Genomic DNA, 20,694 nt, shown 5'->3' on the forward strand with positions numbered 1-20,694 from the left:
CTCAAGAGTTTTTATTCCTTTTTCTCGACAGCAACAATCGTGTTTTTATTAAAGAACGACCCGCCGTACATTTCATCTGTTTATGGTTGCCAAACATCCACGAAGCGACTTAGTTCCTTACACTATAACACCTACATACAGTCATCCCCTCATCATCTTTTTTTTCTTTTCTTTTTTTTTCCTTCTCACTTGAAATCCATCCATCCATTTTCCATACTGCTTATCTTACAAAAGGTCATGGGGAGCCTGGAGTCTATCCCATTGAATCACACACATTCACATTCACACACCGCTGACAATTTGGAAATGTAAATCAGCCTACAGTACATGTCTTTGGATTGGGGGAGGAAACCAGAGTACCTGGAGGAAACCCCAAAAAGCGCAGGGGACGCAGGGGAGTCCGCACACGTAGGGCGGAGGCGGGATTCAAACCCTCAACCGTGGATGTGCAAGGGAAACGTGCTAACCCCTAAGCCACCGTGCCCACTTGCATTTACATTTACAGTTAGAGTCTTAAAACTCTGTTGGGAGGTAATATAGTAAGAAAAACACACAGACAACACAGCACTGTTTTTATTTATTATTTTATTTTTTCAAATGAAAAATGCTAATTTTTCCATAAATGCTAAATAAATGCCTCCCTACTGCAGAAAACCTCACCATATCGGCAAGTAAACACTTGCCCACTTATGTGGAGCCGTCCAAGTCCATCTTAGAACTGAAGAGCGCATTAATCTAAACCTGTGATTAGTCTTCATTAGTAATCATTTCTAAACAATCTCATTAAAACTGATGAAAGGATTGTTCATGATTCGGTTAGCTGGATCACAAATTCAAACTAAACAAAAAAAGACTGCACAACTGCAGGTTATTAAACTTGCACTGCCTTTTAAGGACTATTTTGCTGCTTGAGCAGTGCTAGCTTTTTAATCATCTGGCTTTTATCCTGAATCAGGAGCAGCGAAATGAAGTGTTTTTCCCCAGGTGAAAATGATTTTGCCCCCTTCGCAGACTGGGCAGTGCCAAGCCTCCCTCTGCAGTCATCGTGGACGGTAAAAAGCTCTCTGAGGACGAGGATGATGAAGATGGGCAGTTTATAGTGGAGGAGGCAGGTCCACTTCCCCCTGACATGCCTGAGCTGGAGATGGTGAGTGTTTTTGAGATTGAAAGATTCAAATGAAAAATAATGTATACTGGATAAATAATCATGTATTGATTATTGATGTTTATATTGATCATTCTGGCCTACAGGGGCCATCAATTGAATTACAAGGTGATGAGAAACATGGTGAGTGGTAAGCCATGGGCTGTCTGTCTGTTCATCTCTTGGTCTGTATAAATACATCATGTGGTGTTCATCCCCGTTTCATGTTACTGATTTCTCTTTCATCAAAGGTGGGCTTGTGAAGAAAATCCTGGAAACTAAGAAGGATTACGAATCATCACCCTCGGCTTTAAAGTCAAAAGGCCAGGTAGAACATATTTAATACTGACCCTTTTTCTCCACTAGAGGGCAGTGTCGTGTCAGGCTCCCATTACTGTCTTATTTTTCACAATGGCATTCCACAAATGTGACTAAGTGCATTTCAAAATGTATGCATCCAGTGAATGAGTGTTTGTTTCAGTAAATACAGTACCTTAGGGATGGGCTTTTAAGTTAAAAAACCTTATCCAGCAAGTCACTAATTTACCAAAGAAAGCAAATCCGTAAATGGACTGGAATAGGGCAATTTGTGGTTTCAACCCCACCGGTGTATTTTTACCGTAAATGTAGCAACTAGCGTAAAACCTCACGGCTCCACAGATCACATTTTTCGCATATTTCACCCCTTTGTGTGCAGGTTATTTATTTAGATACACTGCGTAATAAAATCTCATAATCTCGACTTTGGTCACTGGTAGACACAGTTAAATGAGTTATTTGTGAAATTGGTGTTGTTTTAGGTCAGGGTTATTGTTCTACATTACATAATTACACAATGCCTGCGTAGGGTGTTGTTCAGGGTTTTCCACATCAATGCTCAATGGGAAAGAATAAATGAGAATTAATCTTCATGTAGGGTACATAGATTATATAATAGTACGTAATACAGGAATACATTGAATTCATATAGCTTATCAGATAAATACGTTGAAACAGGTGTTTGTTCATCAATTGCAGCTATGTGTTCTTGCCAGGCTTGGGGAGTAACGGAATACATGTAACGGCGTTACGTAATCAGGATCCAAAAAACTGGTAACTGTAATACGTTATAGTTACGTCCAAAAACAAAGTAATCAGATTTTGTAAAAAAAAAAAAAAAAAAAAAAAAGTGCTTTTTTAAATTTAGAATTTTAAAATTTAAAATTTTTTAAATCAACTAAATTAATCTTTTGACGTTACACAATATAGCTTATATGCAATATGCTTAATTGTAGTTCTGGTTCTCTCTCGTCAGTCGTGGCTGAAATGAGCAAACCTCCTGGTGCATGCACAAATAAATTCTGTGGAAGGTTAATTTGGTAGAAATGAACACAAATTGTTCTCTGAAATGCTTTTGTTAGGGTGACCGTACGTCCTCTTTTTCCCGGACATGTCCTCTTCTTCGCACCTTAAAAAAGCGTGTGGCTGGAATTTCTAAATGTGAGAAAATTCGGCTTTAGTTGCATTATGATGTGCTTATGGTCTAATACTTCATCACATGTGTGCGTATTTGCTTTAACCCATCTCTGTAATTCCCGCCTTCTCGCACATTAATCGGCCGATTTATAAAAGGCTTGCAGCGACTATCGGCCAAATTCCTGCCTCTCGACCGTTAGCCTACTCTCCGAGAATGCGTGAAGGTGAAGTGCTGATGTGTACGGAATCAAACAGTTGCGTGACAATAGCAACAAATGACAGCTGTCCTGAATCGAAACGGTGCCCATGGCCATATAAGGCCAATTTTAATGCCGTGTTATCACATTGCTTCGTGTTACATGGCCATTCAAACGTGTAAATGATGACGGACGGTTTACTCGTGGCATCTGATATTTTATTTTACTCCGTGGACAATAAAAAGATTGTAGGAAAAAATGTAAGACATGGGCAGCGTGAAACCAATTTCATTTATAAATATTTATGATGCTGATAGTGCGTCTTTTTCAGTGTATTAAAGTCTGCATTCTTAGCTACACTGTTTTGAATGCTATTAAGACCCTCTCGTCATTTATTCATTTATTTATTTATTTGTTTATTTTTTAAAAGGTGTCCTTTTTTGGAAAACCAGAATGTGGTCACTAACTTTTGTGAAGTTACGTTACCTGCATCAGGGACAGTAATCTTTTATTTGTTTGTTTGAAGAAGAAGAAAAAAAAAACCCCACATAGATTATAATATAATTAGGATCGGACACACGGGTTATACTACAATTGGGATCGGACACATAGACAAAGTCATCAATTTAATCTGCTCTGTCCCTCATGACTCGTTATTGTTATATCTCATTAAAACATGGTTGTGTTGGTTAATATTGTAGACCAGCAGCTCTGACAGTAGTGTCAGCTGTAACGTTTGTATAAATGCACTTGTTGTAATATGTTGTCATTTCTATAGTAAAAACGTACACAAGGACTTGCAGGGCAGATCCTCCACATAAACAGATTTTTTTTTTTAATTTGAGCTTTATGTGAGAAGAATTTTAATTAGCATTTTTGGAATGCTAATTTTAATTAGCATTTTCTGTATTCAGGACAGACGGCGTTGTGATCTGTCAGCAGTAACGTGCATATATATATATATATATATATATATATATATATATATATATATATATATATATATATATATATATATATATATATATATATATATATATATAGATTGTCATTAACTTCAAGAGAAAGAAAAAGAGAGGATGTTTATAGCTGTTATAACATAAGTGATAACAGGAAGTAACTTGTTTTAAGGATGTTCCACAACGTTAAATGTAACTATATACGGATTAAATCATTGGCTGTGGTACACGCTTTGGGACGTGCTGTTATTGAGAAATAATCGACTTTGTGGCCCTTCGCTTCATCACAGCACTCGGTTCAGTTGTTGATTGCTTTCCTCTAACCGCACATCCTGTCATGTTTTATCCCATCCTCTTAGAACACCGAGAAGGCATTTCTCAATTTTAAAGATCGACTAAAAACGGGTCTACAGAAAGCGACTCGTTCGAGGCCACGTCCTCCAGTCCTGCTCTTAACACGCAAACAGACAATAAATGTAGTTTTATCCATGTTCTCCATTCCCATGTAGTAACAATAAACAGGACTTTCCGTATTTTACAGTGAATATATTTATCCGAAGCAGTGGCGTACGATTTCCATTCAGACGTTGTGCATAGTGGAGCCCTCTCCAGTCCTCAAGCTCTGCTGCACTAGCTTTCTCTGAGCCAGCTCCCGCAGTCAATATTTAGACACTGATTCGGTGCTTTTTATCTGTACTGTGTTCAGTGTTGGGTGGTCCACCTTGCTGGAGCGTGCACTGGGCGCACATCTGTCTGAGTGTGACTGTTGGTCTGATGGATGCCTTGTTTAGTAGTGCAGCTCATGCTGAAAGCCCCAGCCTCAGCTTGACCTTTGCCATGTGTACCGACACGCAGGATCGCATGCCTCGTGTCCGTTTGCTTCGTAAACCGGGCCGGTACTTTTTGTGTGCGTTTCACTGTCCAGCGCTTTCTGCCTGGCTGCTCTGCTCTGCTCTGCTCTGCTCTGCTCTTCAGCACTGCCATGTAAACACACACATTCCTGCTGGCCAATACCGATATCTATTACCGAATGCCACGCACCCCTTTTTCTTCTCTCTAGGTTCTTCATTTCAGAATAACTCTGGATTTCCTTCCATTCGTAAATAATCCAATTCGATTTCCCGGACCGGGTTGTGGAGTGGAATCCGAGCAGCGCGCAGAGCTCTCGCCTAATTCACTTAATGCTGCCTCATCAGTTCTCTGACTGCGCCGCCATTAACGCTGGCCGTGGGCCGGCCGTTTGCTTTCAGGACACAGCGCGCTCCTAAACAGGGTTGCAGGTTAACTAGCACGCCGCACCTCCCTCGCCTAGTCGGCTGCATGGAAAACAAGCTACAACGACTTCCTTCCTGACTTGAAAGGGGTGAGGGTTCAACCCAATAAAGCCGCAGCTCCCCTGTAATCTCGTTGGAACGCCGAGGGTTAAAAATGTAAATACTGCGCTTCCTTATCCTCCAGACGAGCGTAGGCTTACAACACTTAGAACTCCATTCTTCAAATTACGGCCTCTCTGTTTCAGAAAATTTCAGGATGTCTAATCTTCTCTATGATCGAATATCCGTATAAATCAATCATTATTAAATGAGTGTAGGGTTCTGGCATTCGTCACAGTAAGTTGTATTATTTCTAAAGCCGGCTCTGTTCTCCGTAAGTCTGTGTATGTGTCCAGACTGACATGAAAGGCAGGCTCATGGCTCAGATTTTTGGTTATTAATCGTGACAATACGCAGGAGCCTGGTCGTTCCTGTATACTTATTTCACCCGTCTATAAATCTGAGACTTTCTTTTAGTACTTTATCGTCATTAATACTTTTAATCTTTTGGCATCTATTTTACATTAATGTATATTTCATGTCGGTAGGGTGTAAGTGTAGTTTTACTGTAGTTAATAAGCGATATTAGTTAAACTGCACTGTCTCTCGTCACATCCAGTTTGACTGAAGAATGCGCTGTGTATTTTACAACTGACCTCATCAGCGACCCCATGAGCGCATGTATATTTTTATAAAATATTTGACGCAGGGCGTCCTTTTATTTAGACAGAATCGGCCCCTCGCAGCAGCTGCGTTTTTCTAAGCATTTTTTCCTCCTCTTTTTCCTCTTTTTTTTTACGCCATCAAATTAGCCCTGATGAAGGTTGGCGATGTATAAATAAACCCAATGGCACACAAATGGATGGCTGTTGAGTGAGCGCGGCACGGGAGAAAAGGCCAGCATGTTCTCTGCAGGACAGGCGGGGTGGGTGGGGGGTGGGGTGGGGGGGATCTTAATCTCTTCAGGCCTTTATCTTCATAAACACCTGCCCTTTTTTTTTTTTTTTTTTTTTTTTTTGAGATCGTGTATGATACTGCGTTGCTGGAAGTGCACTGCCCTCAGAGAGAAATCAATAACTTGTAAATCACCGAAAATGACTTCTGAATTGGAATCAACGTATAGTCGATAATTCGGGAATAAAACACCAGGGCATGTGCTGCTGTAGGAAAATAATAAATAATGACTTTTAAAAAAAAAAAAAAAAAAATTATTAAAGAATGTCGCAGCATATGTTTTATTCGTTTTTAGCTACGGTTTAATATCGTGGAACATCTGCGAAGCAAGTTAATTCCTGTTATCATATTTTTTCACGCTATAACATGCTATAAACACCAGTCTGTCTTTAACTCGAAGTTAATGAGACACAAATTGCAGCTTACCATGTTACAGAGAAACTGTAAAATCCTCTGTCCTGAAGCCTCTCTCGTGACGGGAAACTTACTGTACCGCTTACCTCTGACTGCTACAAACCACTGACACTGGAGACTCCTTCCTAAAACGTTAAATAAACATCATATTAACATTGACACATCCATTTATACGGCGTATCACAGCGTGCATCAGGTCCTCGTTACTATGGAAATGATAACATATTAGAATGAGTACATTAAGTATAAACCCTACAGCCTGCATTATTGTCAGAGCTGCTGTTATAGAAGAACAGCTTCTGACCAATCAGAATTCAGCAGTGCTGTGGTACACAGCTGAGGTCATAGGTTTACATACGTCTTGCAGAAAATGTCAATAATTGAAAAAATAAAATAAGAGGTATTATAAAGAATTACGTTTAGTTTTTAGTTTAGTGAGATCCATCTTTTCACACTGAGGACGACCGAGGGACTCGTACACGACTATTACATAAGGTGCAAACGTTCCCCGATGCTCAAGAAGGCGACGCGATACATTAAGAGCCAGGGGGGGTGTAAACTTTTGAACAGGAAGAAATTGTTATTATTTTGTTTATAGATCGTATTTTATTCATTTAATACTGCTCTTCAGAAGTTGCAGAACAACAACACCCCCCCACACACATATTGCATATTGGTCATATTGCAAGGCGTCTATAAACTTATAAGCTCAGCTGGAACACGCATTAGCTGGTAATGGTCCTGTCTCGTTGTCCCTCAGCTGTGAGAATTGTCTTTCATGACTGGCTCCTACTCCAGGGATAACAGTAGCTAGTTGTGTGCGTGATTCTCTTGGAGGTCGGGGCAGTGATGTCAGCGGTGAACCCCGTGGGGACAAGCTGACCCTGCTGTATCCTGTGCTCAGGACTCTGTCCTCTTCTCACCCCATTACCATGCTGCTATTTTTATTATGTAGCTGGACAGGGTGTGCGCTTCTCTTATGGAGGGAACTCCTGAGGAGAGCTCTATTAATCTTTCTTCTCAAAAGCCCACCGTGAAGTCTCACACTGGCAAGAGAAATTTAAGCAATAGGAGCAAAAGGAAGTTCTGGTGGCTCTCTCCCTGTGTGTGTGTGTGTGTGGTGGGGGTGGGGGGGCGGGGGCTGCAATCGTATGCTTCTAACAACTACTAGGGATGTAAAAATTGAATCAGGTCGTATTATTTTGAAGTTTGAAGGCGATCATGACTGAACCTGCTATCTCATAAAGTTTGACACGAGCTCTTCGTTTATAACTATTGTAGTATTATTTAGAAGCGTTATCAAATCAGTTTTTCTCTCTGCCTCGTCAGTCCTAGTAAAGACGGTGTAGCTTTCCACTACTCAAAACTAACCATAACTACTTCTTTTTGAACAATACTGAATCCCGGTGTATCCCATCGTGTTACGCTGCATTGTATTGCGTTGAAACGATGCTTTAAAGGCAGCATACGCTCACCAGCCACAGCGGAAGATTGGAAAAAGACCAGGTGATTGTTTTTCTAATCTTCAGCTTGCCGGTTTCAGTGAGCCTGTGCACACTGTAGTTTCAGTTCTTGGCCGACGGGAACCTAACGTGTCCGTCTGTTGTTGTAGCCCACCCGCCTCAAGGTTTGATGTGTTGTGCATTCCGAGATGCTTTTCTGCTCAGTGCAGTTATAGAGAGCGCTTATTTGAGTTAGCATGGCCTTCCTGTCAGCTTGAACTAGTCTGGTCATTCTTCTCTGACCTCTCTCATCAGCAAGGCATTTCTGCCCACACAACTGCCACTCGGTGGAGGCTTTTTGGGGGGGGTTCTTGCGCACCATTTTAGAGACTGTTTGAGTGAAAATCCCATGGTGTCGGTGGTTTCTGAAATACTCAAACCGGCCCGTCCTGCACCAACAACAATACCGCAGAAAAAGTCACTGAGATCATGGTGGCTTAGTGGCCAGCACGTTTGCTTCACACCAGCAGGATTGGGTGTTCGAATCCTTACCCCCCGCCGTGTGTGCAGAGCCTGCATGTTCTCCACGTGATTCGGGGGTTTCCTCCGGGTACTACGATTTCCTCCCCCAGCTCAATGACGTGTGTTATAGGCTGAGTGGTATTTCCAAATTGTCCGTAGTATGTGAACGGGTGTGTGAACGTGCGTGCGATTGTACCCTGCAGTGGGTCGACACCCCATGCAGGGTGTCCCCTGCCTTGTGTCCCGAGTCCCTTGAGATCCCCGTGACCCTGTGTTGGAGAAGCGGTACAGAAAATGGATGGCTGGCTGGATAAGTGCATGAATGTGAAGTACAGGTGTTCCTATACAAATGACTGGTGAGGATACATTATAGAATGGAAAACTCCTTCATTTCAGTTACCATACTAAGGCCCATGCAGTATAGTATTGGTGATTGGAAATGTTATTACATTATGCTGTGTGTGTGTGTGTGTGTGTGTGTGTGTGTGTGAAAGAGAATTTTACTTACAGGATACTGTACATATCCAGTCAATAAGCTGGGACAAATTGTGCGTGGCTTTCTAATCTGTTGACCCTTGCTTGTCCAGATTCAAGCATCACTACATGACTGCTAGATGAGGTCAAGGTTTTGGATTCAGCACGCTACTTTATCCATCCTCATTTATTATCCCTGTGAGATTTCATGCAAAAGGGAGCCATTTTTCTTGTCAGAGTTCGCTTTGAAGAGCTCTCATCTCCTGTTCTCATTCCTCATCAGCACGCTGTCGCACATTTTGCGTGCGCTTTCTCGTTAAGCAAATCGGGTTTGCGACTGAAGGCTTAAATTCGCATCACAGAGTAACGAGAGTCTGGGTGCAGCCCGGGTTCCCTGCCCCGCCGTGAGGTCAGGAGGGAATGCCGAGGGCATCCATCACCCGCTGTGCCACCTGCAGTAGTCTCGCTGCGCTGCTACCGTCTGTCTGCTTCCCTCACTGTCCGAGCTAATGGGAAAACCTGCCCTCAGCAACCTCCTCGCTCAAAACAAATATTTTTCTTGGGTCTGAGCAAAGATAGGGAGCGCAGAGATTGTAGCCCCCGACAGGGCCCGTGTAAACGATTGATTTACGTCCACTGAGACAGAAAGTGCCGCTTTCTTTTTTTTTTCTTTTCTATTCTTTTTCGACTGCGATTTCGTGCACGCGGGTTGAGGTGCGAGAGTACGACAAACAGACCAAATCGTGCTTGGCCTCCGTGCTCCACCGACAGTGGGCTGAACGTGCTGGCCAGTGTTTATCTAGCAGAGAGGTTTAGGGGTGAGCATAGCCACCCACCTTGCTGATGGCCAGCAGACATTTCACTCTTGGCATGCAGACTGAAAGGGGAAATTGGAGATAAGAAGAAAAAAAAAAAAAAAATCCCCTTTTAGACATTTTATGAACTTCTTTCTAAAGTCCACAATTAACACCCGTTTTAAGGCTACAACCTTAAACACGCCTGTATTTCTGAGGTGTGATTATGAATGAAAATAGCTCTGATAATCATGTTAATATCGGGGGGTTTTTTCCCCATAACTCACGTTGTAGGATGTGGAGTTGACCCTTATGCTTCCTACAGAGGAAGATGTGCTAGTTAAGCCGTGTTGTCATGTAGCCTGCGTTTAATGAGCGTCATGACGACAAACTGAGCTGTCAGTGTGACCAGAATGACACAAATTAGGCCTTGAGCTCAAACTTAAGAGGTACAAAGTGAAGTAGTTGTTACTGAATACTGTTAGAAAACAACTTCACTGCCGTACGCTGTTACTAAAATAAACTAGGCTTAAGTCATGTCTTACAGACCTGTGTGTGTGTGTGTGTGTGTGTGTGTGTGTGTGTGTGTGTGTGTGTGTGGGCAGGCAGTGAGAATGAGGCTTGTTTGGCCTAGTGCCCCACACAGTCTGTGCCTCCAGCTGAATAAACATATATGGCTGGTGTGTGTATGTATGTGAGTGTGTGTGTGTGTGTGTGTGTGTGTGCCAGGAGGGGAGACTGGGCTGAGCAGGACCCCTAAACCACCCAGCATACAGTGAAGGCCCTCACTTAACCACTCGTATTATAGATCCCATGGCCGTTTGTGTTTGATCTTTATATACATTGCTACGTTTGTATAATTCCTGCCTTGAAATCCTAAACAGTTGTAGCCTTGAAATCCTAAACCGCTAAATGCAGGCTCGTAACTCGTTCTTTTTTGGATACGTTTCTGGCGAGTATCGAATTCTTCTAACTCCGTTTGCGTAATTGACTTGACGTGCTCCCTCCTGCAAGATGTGGGTCTGAAAATGTGCGAAGCTCTTCCTGCTGCTCGTCCGTCGCCACGAGCCGACTCTTAGCGACCTTGTCTAGCCCGTTGCACTTTCCTTCTAAATCCTGATTAGGTGTACTTGCAAGATCACACCAGCAAGGGTGCTGGAGAAACATTTTAAACATTCTGTATCATCAATGCTGAAATGCATAGAAATATACGGAAGCCCTAAGAGAGGCCGTGCGTCATTTCTTTATCTTTTCTTGTTGTCTCCTGATCTGTACTTAAGGTTCCTGTGCATTCCGCACATGTTGTTTCGAATGTCCCGCAGGCCGCAAACGCATAGCGCCACAGCGTCGTGCACGAACAAATTCGATCAGGGACTCACCCGAGCTGTAATTGCTCTACGGATGCTAACGTGGAAGTTGTCAGACACTTGAGAAAGGGGCGCCCCTCTCTCTTAATGCGGAGATAAAGTCCTACAGCAGAAAGTCGCTACATTTATGGCGCCGTGCACGCGACACCAGTCCCATTCACAAGATGCGAGGTTTTCTCGTGATAAAATGACATCGTGAGAAAGCAGATTTTGTCATGTCGGGATCACGAGAAACTGAAGCCATTATTTCATCACGAGTGAACAGGAAAGGAACAAACGATTCAAATAATGCACGGCCTCTTAGTGCTTCTGCAGAAATGAGTTAAAAATGAAAAGGTTTTTTATAATAAACAGCAATAATTGCTCGTATTATTCTCATGAATAATAACAAACGATTTAAAAAAGTAATATTTGTAACATCAAAGATACATTTGAATCAAATATCATTTAGTGCCACATGTACTACACAACCCCGAGTCATGTAAACCTGGCTTTCAGCTATAAACACTGGATATGTAAGGAATAAAACACTTGGGAGCGTGCTGTTCTAGGAAAATAATCAGCGACGGGGTGGCGTGATGCAGCCGAACACGAAGCAGCGTTACCGTTACCACCCTGAAGCTGATTATTTTCTTCGAACGGCATGCTCCAAAGTGTTTTATTCCTCTTGTAACACAGCAAGTTTCCAATAATGAAATATTTTCTAGTAATTAAACAAATACATGATTACATTTCTGGTGAAACAAGTTAGTTCCTATTTTTCTCAGCGTGTCCGATTACTTTTTTCCCCGTATCATTCCACTTTATTACACACGACTTCATTTATGGATTTTAATGTTGTGGATTCTTTATATTTCCGGATTTCTTGAGTTAATACCGACGTCTGGTGAAAATTTCATGTGAATAACCTCATGGGAAATCGATTTACTGAAAGAAAAAAAATGTTGCCGTGTTCAATATTTATTTCCCACACTGTATATACCCTTCAAAAAAAACTATTAAAAAAAAAAAAAAAAAAAAGATAAATCCCTACGTTTTGCTTTTATAGTCACAGCTGTTTATAGTCCTGTTCTTCCCGTTTATCCGTCAAGACCGCTCTGAATCTGCTTGGAAACCGTAAAGATGACGCAGGACTGCGATTGCTATGAACGGTGTTGCTCTCGGGTCTCCATCGTTGAACAGTTGATCACAAAATAGACTTCATTGTTAAAACTTTAACGAATTCAGAAATAGCGCCGATGCTCATATTTATAAGTTTGCTCATACGGTCCAGGTCACATGATTGCACTTTCTGACAATATAGTACGCTGGAGTTATAAAAGGGGGGTTATTTATAATCGCACTATCCGGTGTCTCACAGATGAGGATGCGTTCCCATTTGAGTCTGGTTCCTCTCAATGTTTCTTCTCAGGGAGTTTTTCCTTGCCGCCGTTACCACCGGCTTGTTCATTAGGGATAAATTAAAAATGTTTACATGGAATTTATACATTTCTGTAAAGCCGCTTTGCGACATTGTCCATTGTTAAAAGCGCTATACAAATCAAACCGAATTGAATAGAGTCAATATATTGTCTTATTACTGCTGTTAATAAGTACTGCTTAGTTTATTCAATATTAAGCACTGCTACATGGCTGTGCAAACCTTTTTTTTTTTTTTTTCTTTTTCTTTGACTCATATGTTCGTACACTTAAGAATTTCAGGACAGTGTAATGAGAGGTACTGTGACTTTCACTCAGCCTGTGATGTATGAATCTGCCATCCAAAGCAGCAGTATGCCTCTTTGCATGTATTTTTAGTTTGCCGCGGTCGGAAACTTCGATTACGGGGAAATCCTTTTAAAAAAAAAAAAAAAAAAATTCAACTAGATAAGCTATTTCTTCTGCACATGAGGTATTTCTCCCTCTAAGTCACTGGTGGCGGTGTGTTTCAGGATCGGACGCCGGTGTTACAGGCGGCTCGTAAAAAGGAGCGAGAGTTAGTGGTCAGAGAGATCGAGCGCCTGCGAACGTGCATCCAGAGCGTGTGTTGCAGCGCTCTGCCTTTAGCCAAGATCATGGACTACATCCAGGAGGACATGGATTCCATGCAGAACGAGCTGCAGAGCTGGAGATCTGAGAACAGAGAACACGCGGAGGCCCTGCTGCAGGAACAGAGGTAGTGTCTCCCTCCCTTTACTGTACTTCTGTCTGCCTCTCGCACGTACACGTCCATACAAATAATCTGGGAATTCACTGTTGGTGAATGAAATATAAACAGCGTCATTCAGCATGATTTATAAAAGGATCAATTGTATGTTCTTTAATATTAAAAAACATAATCGTCGGACAATTGGCGTTTTGCGATCTTGTAGAAATTAAACGCAAACTCAATCGATATTAATATTCAATTAATCAATAAAAGATCAATCAAAATCAAGCAATATGTGGAGGAGCCTGCAGTTTTTCATAATTACCGCAGATTTGGGCCAAGATGCATCATGTGATGTCATCACAAAGCGCATTCAGTCAAAGCCGTCTTCGGTTCAAGTACGTCGATCGGGAGTACAACGAAAAGGTCTCATTTACCAACAAACGTCGTTGCGGAAGACCGTGTAATTGTAATTTCGCCAATTTGTCCACAAAAAAACTCAGCAAGTTGCATCGCAAACCTCAGTGAAATCCTGTACTTACTGAAGAAGAATAAAACACTCTTATACCATACTGCTATAGGAAATAGTCAACTACATCCTTTCATGGATTATTTTCCTATAACAATGTTTTATTTCTTTCATTTCCAGTGTTTAAAGTCGAATAAACTATAGATAACGTCTTGAGAATTATGTTACACCTACCGCATTAGAGCAGACTTTTTTTTTATTTATTTATTTATTTATTTATTTTAATGTATTGTTCTTAAATAAAACAATAACTGTATATTAGGTTTGTCCCGATACCATGAACATATCTTACGACAGAGTTGGGTACAAAGCAAGACATTACTGTAATCGAATGACTTTTTCTGATGACGCAGTTAATGTCGCGCATTACAATTCAAATTTATGTCATTTGATTAGTTACTGATGTCAATAAAATTGTTACTTGCGTTCCAAATTTATCGTTAAGGAAACGATATTAAGAAAAATGCATCACGTTTCGCCCGAAGATTTTTTTTTTTTCTTTAACCCCGAATAATCCTCCACTTGGAGCGGTTTGTCACTACGTAACTGAACGTCAGTAAAAGAAGACCGCCTGAGATTTTTTACCTTCAGAGAACTAAGGCGAGACCAGTCAGACAGGTTTACGGGAAACGTACGTGGAAATACTCGTGTCTTATTGGCTGACAGCTCTCAATTCTGCCAAATGCTAGCTCGGAATCAGTGTGAGCAAAAATGGATGTATACGCTGATTTTGTAAATTTATTTTATTTATTTATTTTTTTAAAAACCAGTCAAGGGGTTGAAACTGAAGCACTAACATCATCTGATACTAATCAGGAAAATAAGCTGTGTAAACGTCTATATGAGTTCCAGTTTACATGAACATGATATGAGCAGAGCACAAGGAAAGATGATGTACTTTACATGGCACTGTAGCAGCTAAACCCATACAATGATAGCTTAGCCGTGCCTCCACTTGGCTAACGGCACCAAACTGGCCGAGTTAGAAAAGTTTGATATTTTACCAGTCTGGTAGTCCTACAAACAGTGACGACACCCGAGAAGTTTTATAATAAATCCGACTTACATCGACTCTCGCTAAAATTACCGAAAGGACTATGAGTTTCACTTTGTAGTTTATTTTTGTAGGTTTTCTACGTTTTGAAAGTAAAGTAATTAGTAATCTGATTGCTTTTTACATGCAATTATCAGTAATGCGATCAAATTCAATTTTAAAGTAGTAATCAGTCATCTGTAGTGGATTACTTTTTTTTTTACCGAACACACTTACGATACTACACCACCTGAAGTTTCATGATACTAAGTAGTATAACGATACCACACAATATTGTGTTAATTCATCATTCAAATCTACAAAATGAATCAAAGTTAAAGAAATACATGGATATAAATGAAAAGAGAGAAATCTGGCTATTGAGGAAAGAACTCAAGAACAATCCTACAATTGGCAAGCAACTAATTCAACGTGCCACGTATTTTATCCATTGTTCCCCAGGGCAGTGAAATCATGCAAATGGAAATTGTCCCGAGTACGAAGAATGAACGCAACATTTGGAAACGGACTCGCTTGCGATCAAACGCTGCTTATTTTTACAGGGGACGAACAGATGAATTTCATAATGACTTTCAAGGACTTTACAAGTATTATTATTTTTTTTTTTTTTGTAGTTTTCAAGGACTGCACAGAAAATGTCATTCAAACATATTCTTTATTTCTTCTTTTCACATTCCAACCGTCGCTAGATGACGTCATGTGCTAATTCACATGTTTATTATATCGTCACGTCGTATCGGTCTCTTGCATTCCTCCTAGTGTCGGCCCATTACGTCTGTTTGACAGCGGCTGTGCTGTGATTTTGGCTGCGTGTAAAACAATCGCTCGGAGAGAAAGTTAGAAGTGAATGAATGTGCCGCTCGTCTCTGCCACTCACTGAACAGAGTAGCTGCAGAGAAAGGAGTACCTGTCCTGGGAAAGCACGACCTCGCGCTCGCGGGGCAGCACTGGCCACTCTCTTCTATGGAAAGGAGCTAAAGTTTGTCCAAAATTCGCTAGATTTGTCGCTAGGTGTTTTTTTTTTTGTTTTTGTTTGTTTTTTTTTGGGGGGGGGTGTCTGAAAAGTGGACCAGAGTGATGGAATAGAGTTTTTGTAATTCAAGCACTTTTTAAGCACCACTAGCTAGAAAATGCCTAAAAATGCCATCTTTCAAGGTTTTCCCCGTAATTAAATTTCCAAAATTCAAGCACTTCAGACACCTTGTACGAACCCTGATTTTAATGTGTACACACAGCAGTTAGCATAAACGCTCGCTTGGCAGCAAACAGGAAATCTTTTAAAGATTAAGGTAAAGAATTCAGGTTAAATGAAGGGTCATTAACCTTTTGTGCATCCTATAAATAAGCAGTGAGATGTGTGCTTTTAGCGAAAGTAGTATTAACCGCCACACGTTTTTACTGCTCATGTACTTGTAAAAATATCACGTTTAATTTCTTGTCACCACTGTACTCTTTACCTGGCCGCTACTGCAAAAACTGCTATGTCCACATATGGTATAAGCTAATCTGCTGAATACTATGTTATAGTTTATGTTTACATTCACAGCATTTTTTTAAAATTATTATATCGGTATTCTTTTGCACTACCTGTTATACCGGACGCTTCCACGCACTGCTGTAAGATCGTGTACCGTTCGGCGCTACACTGTCACTTACTGTGCCTATTGTCCCGTTTTAGTAGTACCGTACCGTCCTGTGTTGTTAGCACACGTCTGCACGTGCACGTTAAAATCTTAAATAAAATAGAATCTTATTTAGTTCTGTCTCGTCTCATGTGGTTAGTGTGTTGTTTTATGTCGCACCGTGGTCCTGGAGGAACGTTGTTTCGTTTCACTCTGTACCGTACCAGCTTTACATGGTCGAAATGACAATAAAGCCACTCGACTTGAGACACATTACTTACGGTACGACCGTATTGACGACACTACCGTTTAAAAAAAAATACAGTGGCATCGGTGGTATTTTGAAGCTTTAGTATCGCGATACTACTGTAGTACCGGTGTACCGTGCAACCCTACTTTTATATATAAAACTACTACTGTCCAGCATGAAGTTTTATTAGTGTCCCATTCATCATGTTTTCATTCCTTGCTAATCATACTGTGGGTGTGATTTTAAAAGTCTCGCGTTGTGTCTGTATCAGGATCACCGACAGCGCTGTGAAGCCCCTGAAGGCTGAACTGGCTGAACTGGAGCAGCTCATCACGGAACAGCAGGACAAGATCTGTGCCATCAAGTCCAACATCCTCCAGAACGAGGACAAGATTCACAAGATCGTGTCCAGCATCAACGTCTCGCAAACGTGAACCAAGCAATAAAATAAGAGTCTTCTGCACACCGTACACACAGCAGAGCTGTGTTACGCACTCTCTCATGGTGGAGGTGTGTGTGTGTGTGTCTGGTAAATCCTTCCAGGGTGTGTATGTTTGTGTGTGTGTGTGTCACTTTGTAAGAGTGTTTGATGAAAACTGAAGGAAGGATGTAGAAATCAAGTCGCCCTGTTCATGTCTCCATGAAGCTTAAAGGTGCCTTTTGTCAATACCTGCATCTGTTCTGGGAAAAAAACAAACAAACAAACACTCCTGCACTGTGTTAATCCCTTCACGTAGAATTGCACACATGGTTTGATTGAGAAATAGATGTTTGATCACAGTGATCTTGATGTGGTATATATTTTATCCTTGGGATGTCCAAATTTAATGATGATTAATTTACATGAACTGCTTGTGTTTTGCAGGTATGTAAGTGTCCTATCCAGACTCATGCTTATTTATAGTACTGAGAGAGAGAGAGAGAGACCTTCCTGGCAATATCTGAGACTTTATTATTGCTTTTCAGGTGTACTGTATCCCTCTGTCTCTCCAAAGCTTGTCTTAAGCAATATCAGCCTGTTTTCTGGACAGATCTTACCCCCTTGTTTTAGTCCAAACCACACCATTTAATTAATTTTTTTTTTTATTATTATTATTCCCTTATTCCACTCTGTCTAGAAAGCCAGCACATAATGTTAGCTATTAAAAGTTATGCATGCCAAAAGCACTAGTCGAGCACCACTGCACTTTGATCAGGAAGACTGTGACAGAATACGTCTGTGAGAGCGGAAACCTGTTCAGCTATAGTACAAAGACGTTTTCAAATAATCCCTCGTTCTGTTTTAAAGGTTAAGATGCCTGTATTTTTTTTTTTTACCCCTCCCTTATATATTCTGGCTGTAAGTAGATTAGAAAAGGATCTATCGGGCTCGTGGCACGGTTTACGAGCTGTTCAGTCATGCGCAAACATTTTTGAAAATGAATCTTTTTATAAGGATGTCATAATAATAATAAATAATAATAATAATTTCTAAATTACTTTCATAATAATCATCTAAATGAATTGCATAATAATAAATTATCATATCAGTATTATTGGCTATATCAAATCTGAATTATCATGAAAATATGAGGAAAAATACAACTGCTTAACGTTTAAAGATTGATTATGAAACATTTCCTATAAACCGTCAACTATTTTTTACCACACCCATATTGTGTTTGCTGTATAATATGTACATTCTGTTTGTATCATAGTTCACAAATGACTATAAATTTTGTAGTGGAGTGAAATAAATGGCTTCGTTTAAGTAAAACACTCGCACGTGCCCTGTCTTGTGAGAGTAGATGTGAAAGACATGAAAGCGGAGTTGAGAAAGTTTGCTGTTTGGTTGATGTGAACTAAACATTACTGGGGAGTTATGATTATTATTTTGGACAGCGTTATTGTGTGAAGTCTCGGGGGCGTCTGGCGTGGCACAGTTATACGCGCCGCTACACCCTGCCTTTGAAGGTCGATCCAATCTCTCATTACAAAAACAGTTTAACAATCTAAATGCCTATATTAGAGGTCTGATTTTTTTATTTTTTTATTTTTTTTGGCAGACATTAAGACAGCTGCACAGGACTCTCTCTCTCACACACTCACACGCACACACACGTCCACCTTTCTTTCCCTGGGAAGCATGTGGGGACCCTTAGACTGGTATTGAGAATTGAGCCCTGGCCATTTCGGGTAAGATTTTCGGATTTGGAGGCTCTCGAAATCCGGGGCACCTGGCTGAGACGCTGCTGGGAGAAGTGAGTGAACGTTAGGATTAGGACTGAATGATTGGCCTTTGTGTTCCTTTTGTCTTTCCCCTCTCCTGCTGTGTGCTAATGACAGGAGCAGCCATCTCCAGCTAACACCGTGGATAGAAACTTCAACACAGTGGATGAACTACATCCAGCAATTAAAATCAGATTTCAGTTTAAAAATGATTTATTTTCTTAATGATGGAATAAAACATGACTGGGATTGCAGTTATAGGAAAATAACACCAGGGCTGATACCAATTCCAATTAATAGCACATTCCAAATTGTTTTATTCCGCTTATACCACAGCAGTTTGTCGTCAAATCTTTTTTCTTTTTTTTTTTATTTTTATTAAACAATGACATCATTTTAAAAACTGTTTATTGCTATATTTTATGTTGTGGAAGGTCCACGAGAACAGTTACTTCCTCCTATCAATTATGTTATGTTAAAACAGTTATAGAGTTATACACTCACTACTTTTTTTTTTTCACTCTCAAGTCAAGAGGGAAAAATAAATCACAGTTTCACATCATCTTCTTCTGGCTAGAGTGTCTATGGCAGCCCTTGGCATCTATTCTGACCCAATTTGGGCCAAGTGCTGCCAACGTTTTAGCACCACCATCGGGTCAGTCTGTTTATGTTCGCAACTTTTGAACCGTGTGTCCAAATTTAAAATATAGCATTCCAAATATAAACCCTGGATTCCCTGGCTCAAGATGAGTTCAATGCACCGTATGTCAATTTCCACCTAATGAAGATTTTCTGCCATCTTGGATTTAGTTAAAAACAGGTAGGTTTGTTTGTTTTTTGCTACTACGCCTACAAATTTTGCCCAACCATCACCAAATTTGGCAGAAGTCATCTTCGGACTAAGACTTAAGAAAATATAACAAAGGAATATTGAATACTCCAAACGATTTGGCTATAATGGGAATTCCATAACGGACTGGCAAATGCATGAAACTACAAATCACTCTTGAATCCCTTTGAATTCCCTTTCTTGAATAGTTATGGCTTTGCTTTCCTGTGATTGCTTATGCAACAATTGTAGTGTGTCTGTGAATGTGCGGCTCACCAAATCTGGGTGCTTGGCCCCCAAAAATGCTGCTTACAGCTTTATTATTATTATTATTATTATTAGTGTAGCTCTTTCACCATACATGTCCTTCTGAATAATCTGTATTAGAAAAGCACATTAATATAAACATGTGATTTGAATTAATCAACTTAATCATCCTCCTGTCAGATTTGAGAATCCAACAGAGCTGTGGTTATAATATATATTTTTATATGAAAGTACCGTTAATGTCAGTCTATACATTAAGCTGGTGGAGAGTGAGTGTAAATGCAGCACAAATTAGGTGTGAAACTTTTCAAAGCGGCATCCACTGAGAGACAAATGGAAAGAAAAGCAGTCTAGTGTGTGCATTCATGTTTCTTCCACCCATGGCAGAAAAGTCTGTGTTTATAAATCTGGGTGTTCTCGCTATCCATGCTCCACTCCTTTCTGAGTGACACATGGGCCCGTCCGACTGCCTGTTTATTTTTAGAGCCCACGGCCCAGTGTCCATGGTTCAGCTGTCGTCAGGCAGCAGTGAGGTACGCCTCTGCGGCTTTGCGAAATAAACTTCCAACAGTGACAGACTCACATCACCTACCACAGACTAACAGAGAGCAGAGCGCCGGACCGCTGTCTGACCGCTGGACACACACTGGACTGGGCACTGACCCAGGGCAACTCTCAAATACATGTTCCTGAAAGAGACGAAAGAACACAGCTGAATGTTTGCAGTGTGTGTAGGGCTTTTTGAAGCTGTGTGGATATGGTCTAGACTATT

The 20,694-nt window shown here is 40.8% G+C and overlaps 1 protein-coding gene and 1 long non-coding RNA gene across 5 annotated transcripts in view; one reads left to right on the forward strand and one right to left on the reverse strand.

The window, feature by feature from the left end:
- The window catches only part of traf3ip1 (TNF receptor-associated factor 3 interacting protein 1), a 34,509-nt gene extending 16,135 nt beyond the window's left edge, over nucleotides 1–18,374 (forward strand). For all 4 annotated transcript variants that reach the window (XM_017470502.3, XM_017470503.3, XM_017470504.3 and 1 more), the window contains 5 exons: nucleotides 1,012–1,147; nucleotides 1,252–1,288; nucleotides 1,396–1,472; nucleotides 12,967–13,190; nucleotides 16,890–18,374. In XM_017470502.3, the coding sequence (XP_017325991.1) occupies nucleotides 1,012–1,147; nucleotides 1,252–1,288; nucleotides 1,396–1,472; nucleotides 12,967–13,190; nucleotides 16,890–17,052 (637 nt within the window). In that variant the 3' untranslated portion in view covers nucleotides 17,053–18,374. The remainder of the gene's footprint in view (nucleotides 1–1,011; nucleotides 1,148–1,251; nucleotides 1,289–1,395; nucleotides 1,473–12,966; nucleotides 13,191–16,889) is intronic.
- An 845-nt stretch (nucleotides 18,375–19,219) lies between these two features.
- Nucleotides 19,220–20,694, reverse strand: part of LOC108266783 (uncharacterized) — a 52,126-nt gene continuing 50,651 nt past the window's right edge. Inside the window, exon 3 of the long non-coding RNA XR_001812952.3 lies at nucleotides 19,220–20,611. This is a non-coding gene — a long non-coding RNA (uncharacterized LOC108266783). The remainder of the gene's footprint in view (nucleotides 20,612–20,694) is intronic.

This window comes from Ictalurus punctatus, chromosome 6 (assembly GCF_001660625.3).
Source record: "Ictalurus punctatus breed USDA103 chromosome 6, Coco_2.0, whole genome shotgun sequence".
NCBI classification, from domain to species: domain Eukaryota; kingdom Metazoa; phylum Chordata; class Actinopteri; order Siluriformes; family Ictaluridae; genus Ictalurus; species Ictalurus punctatus.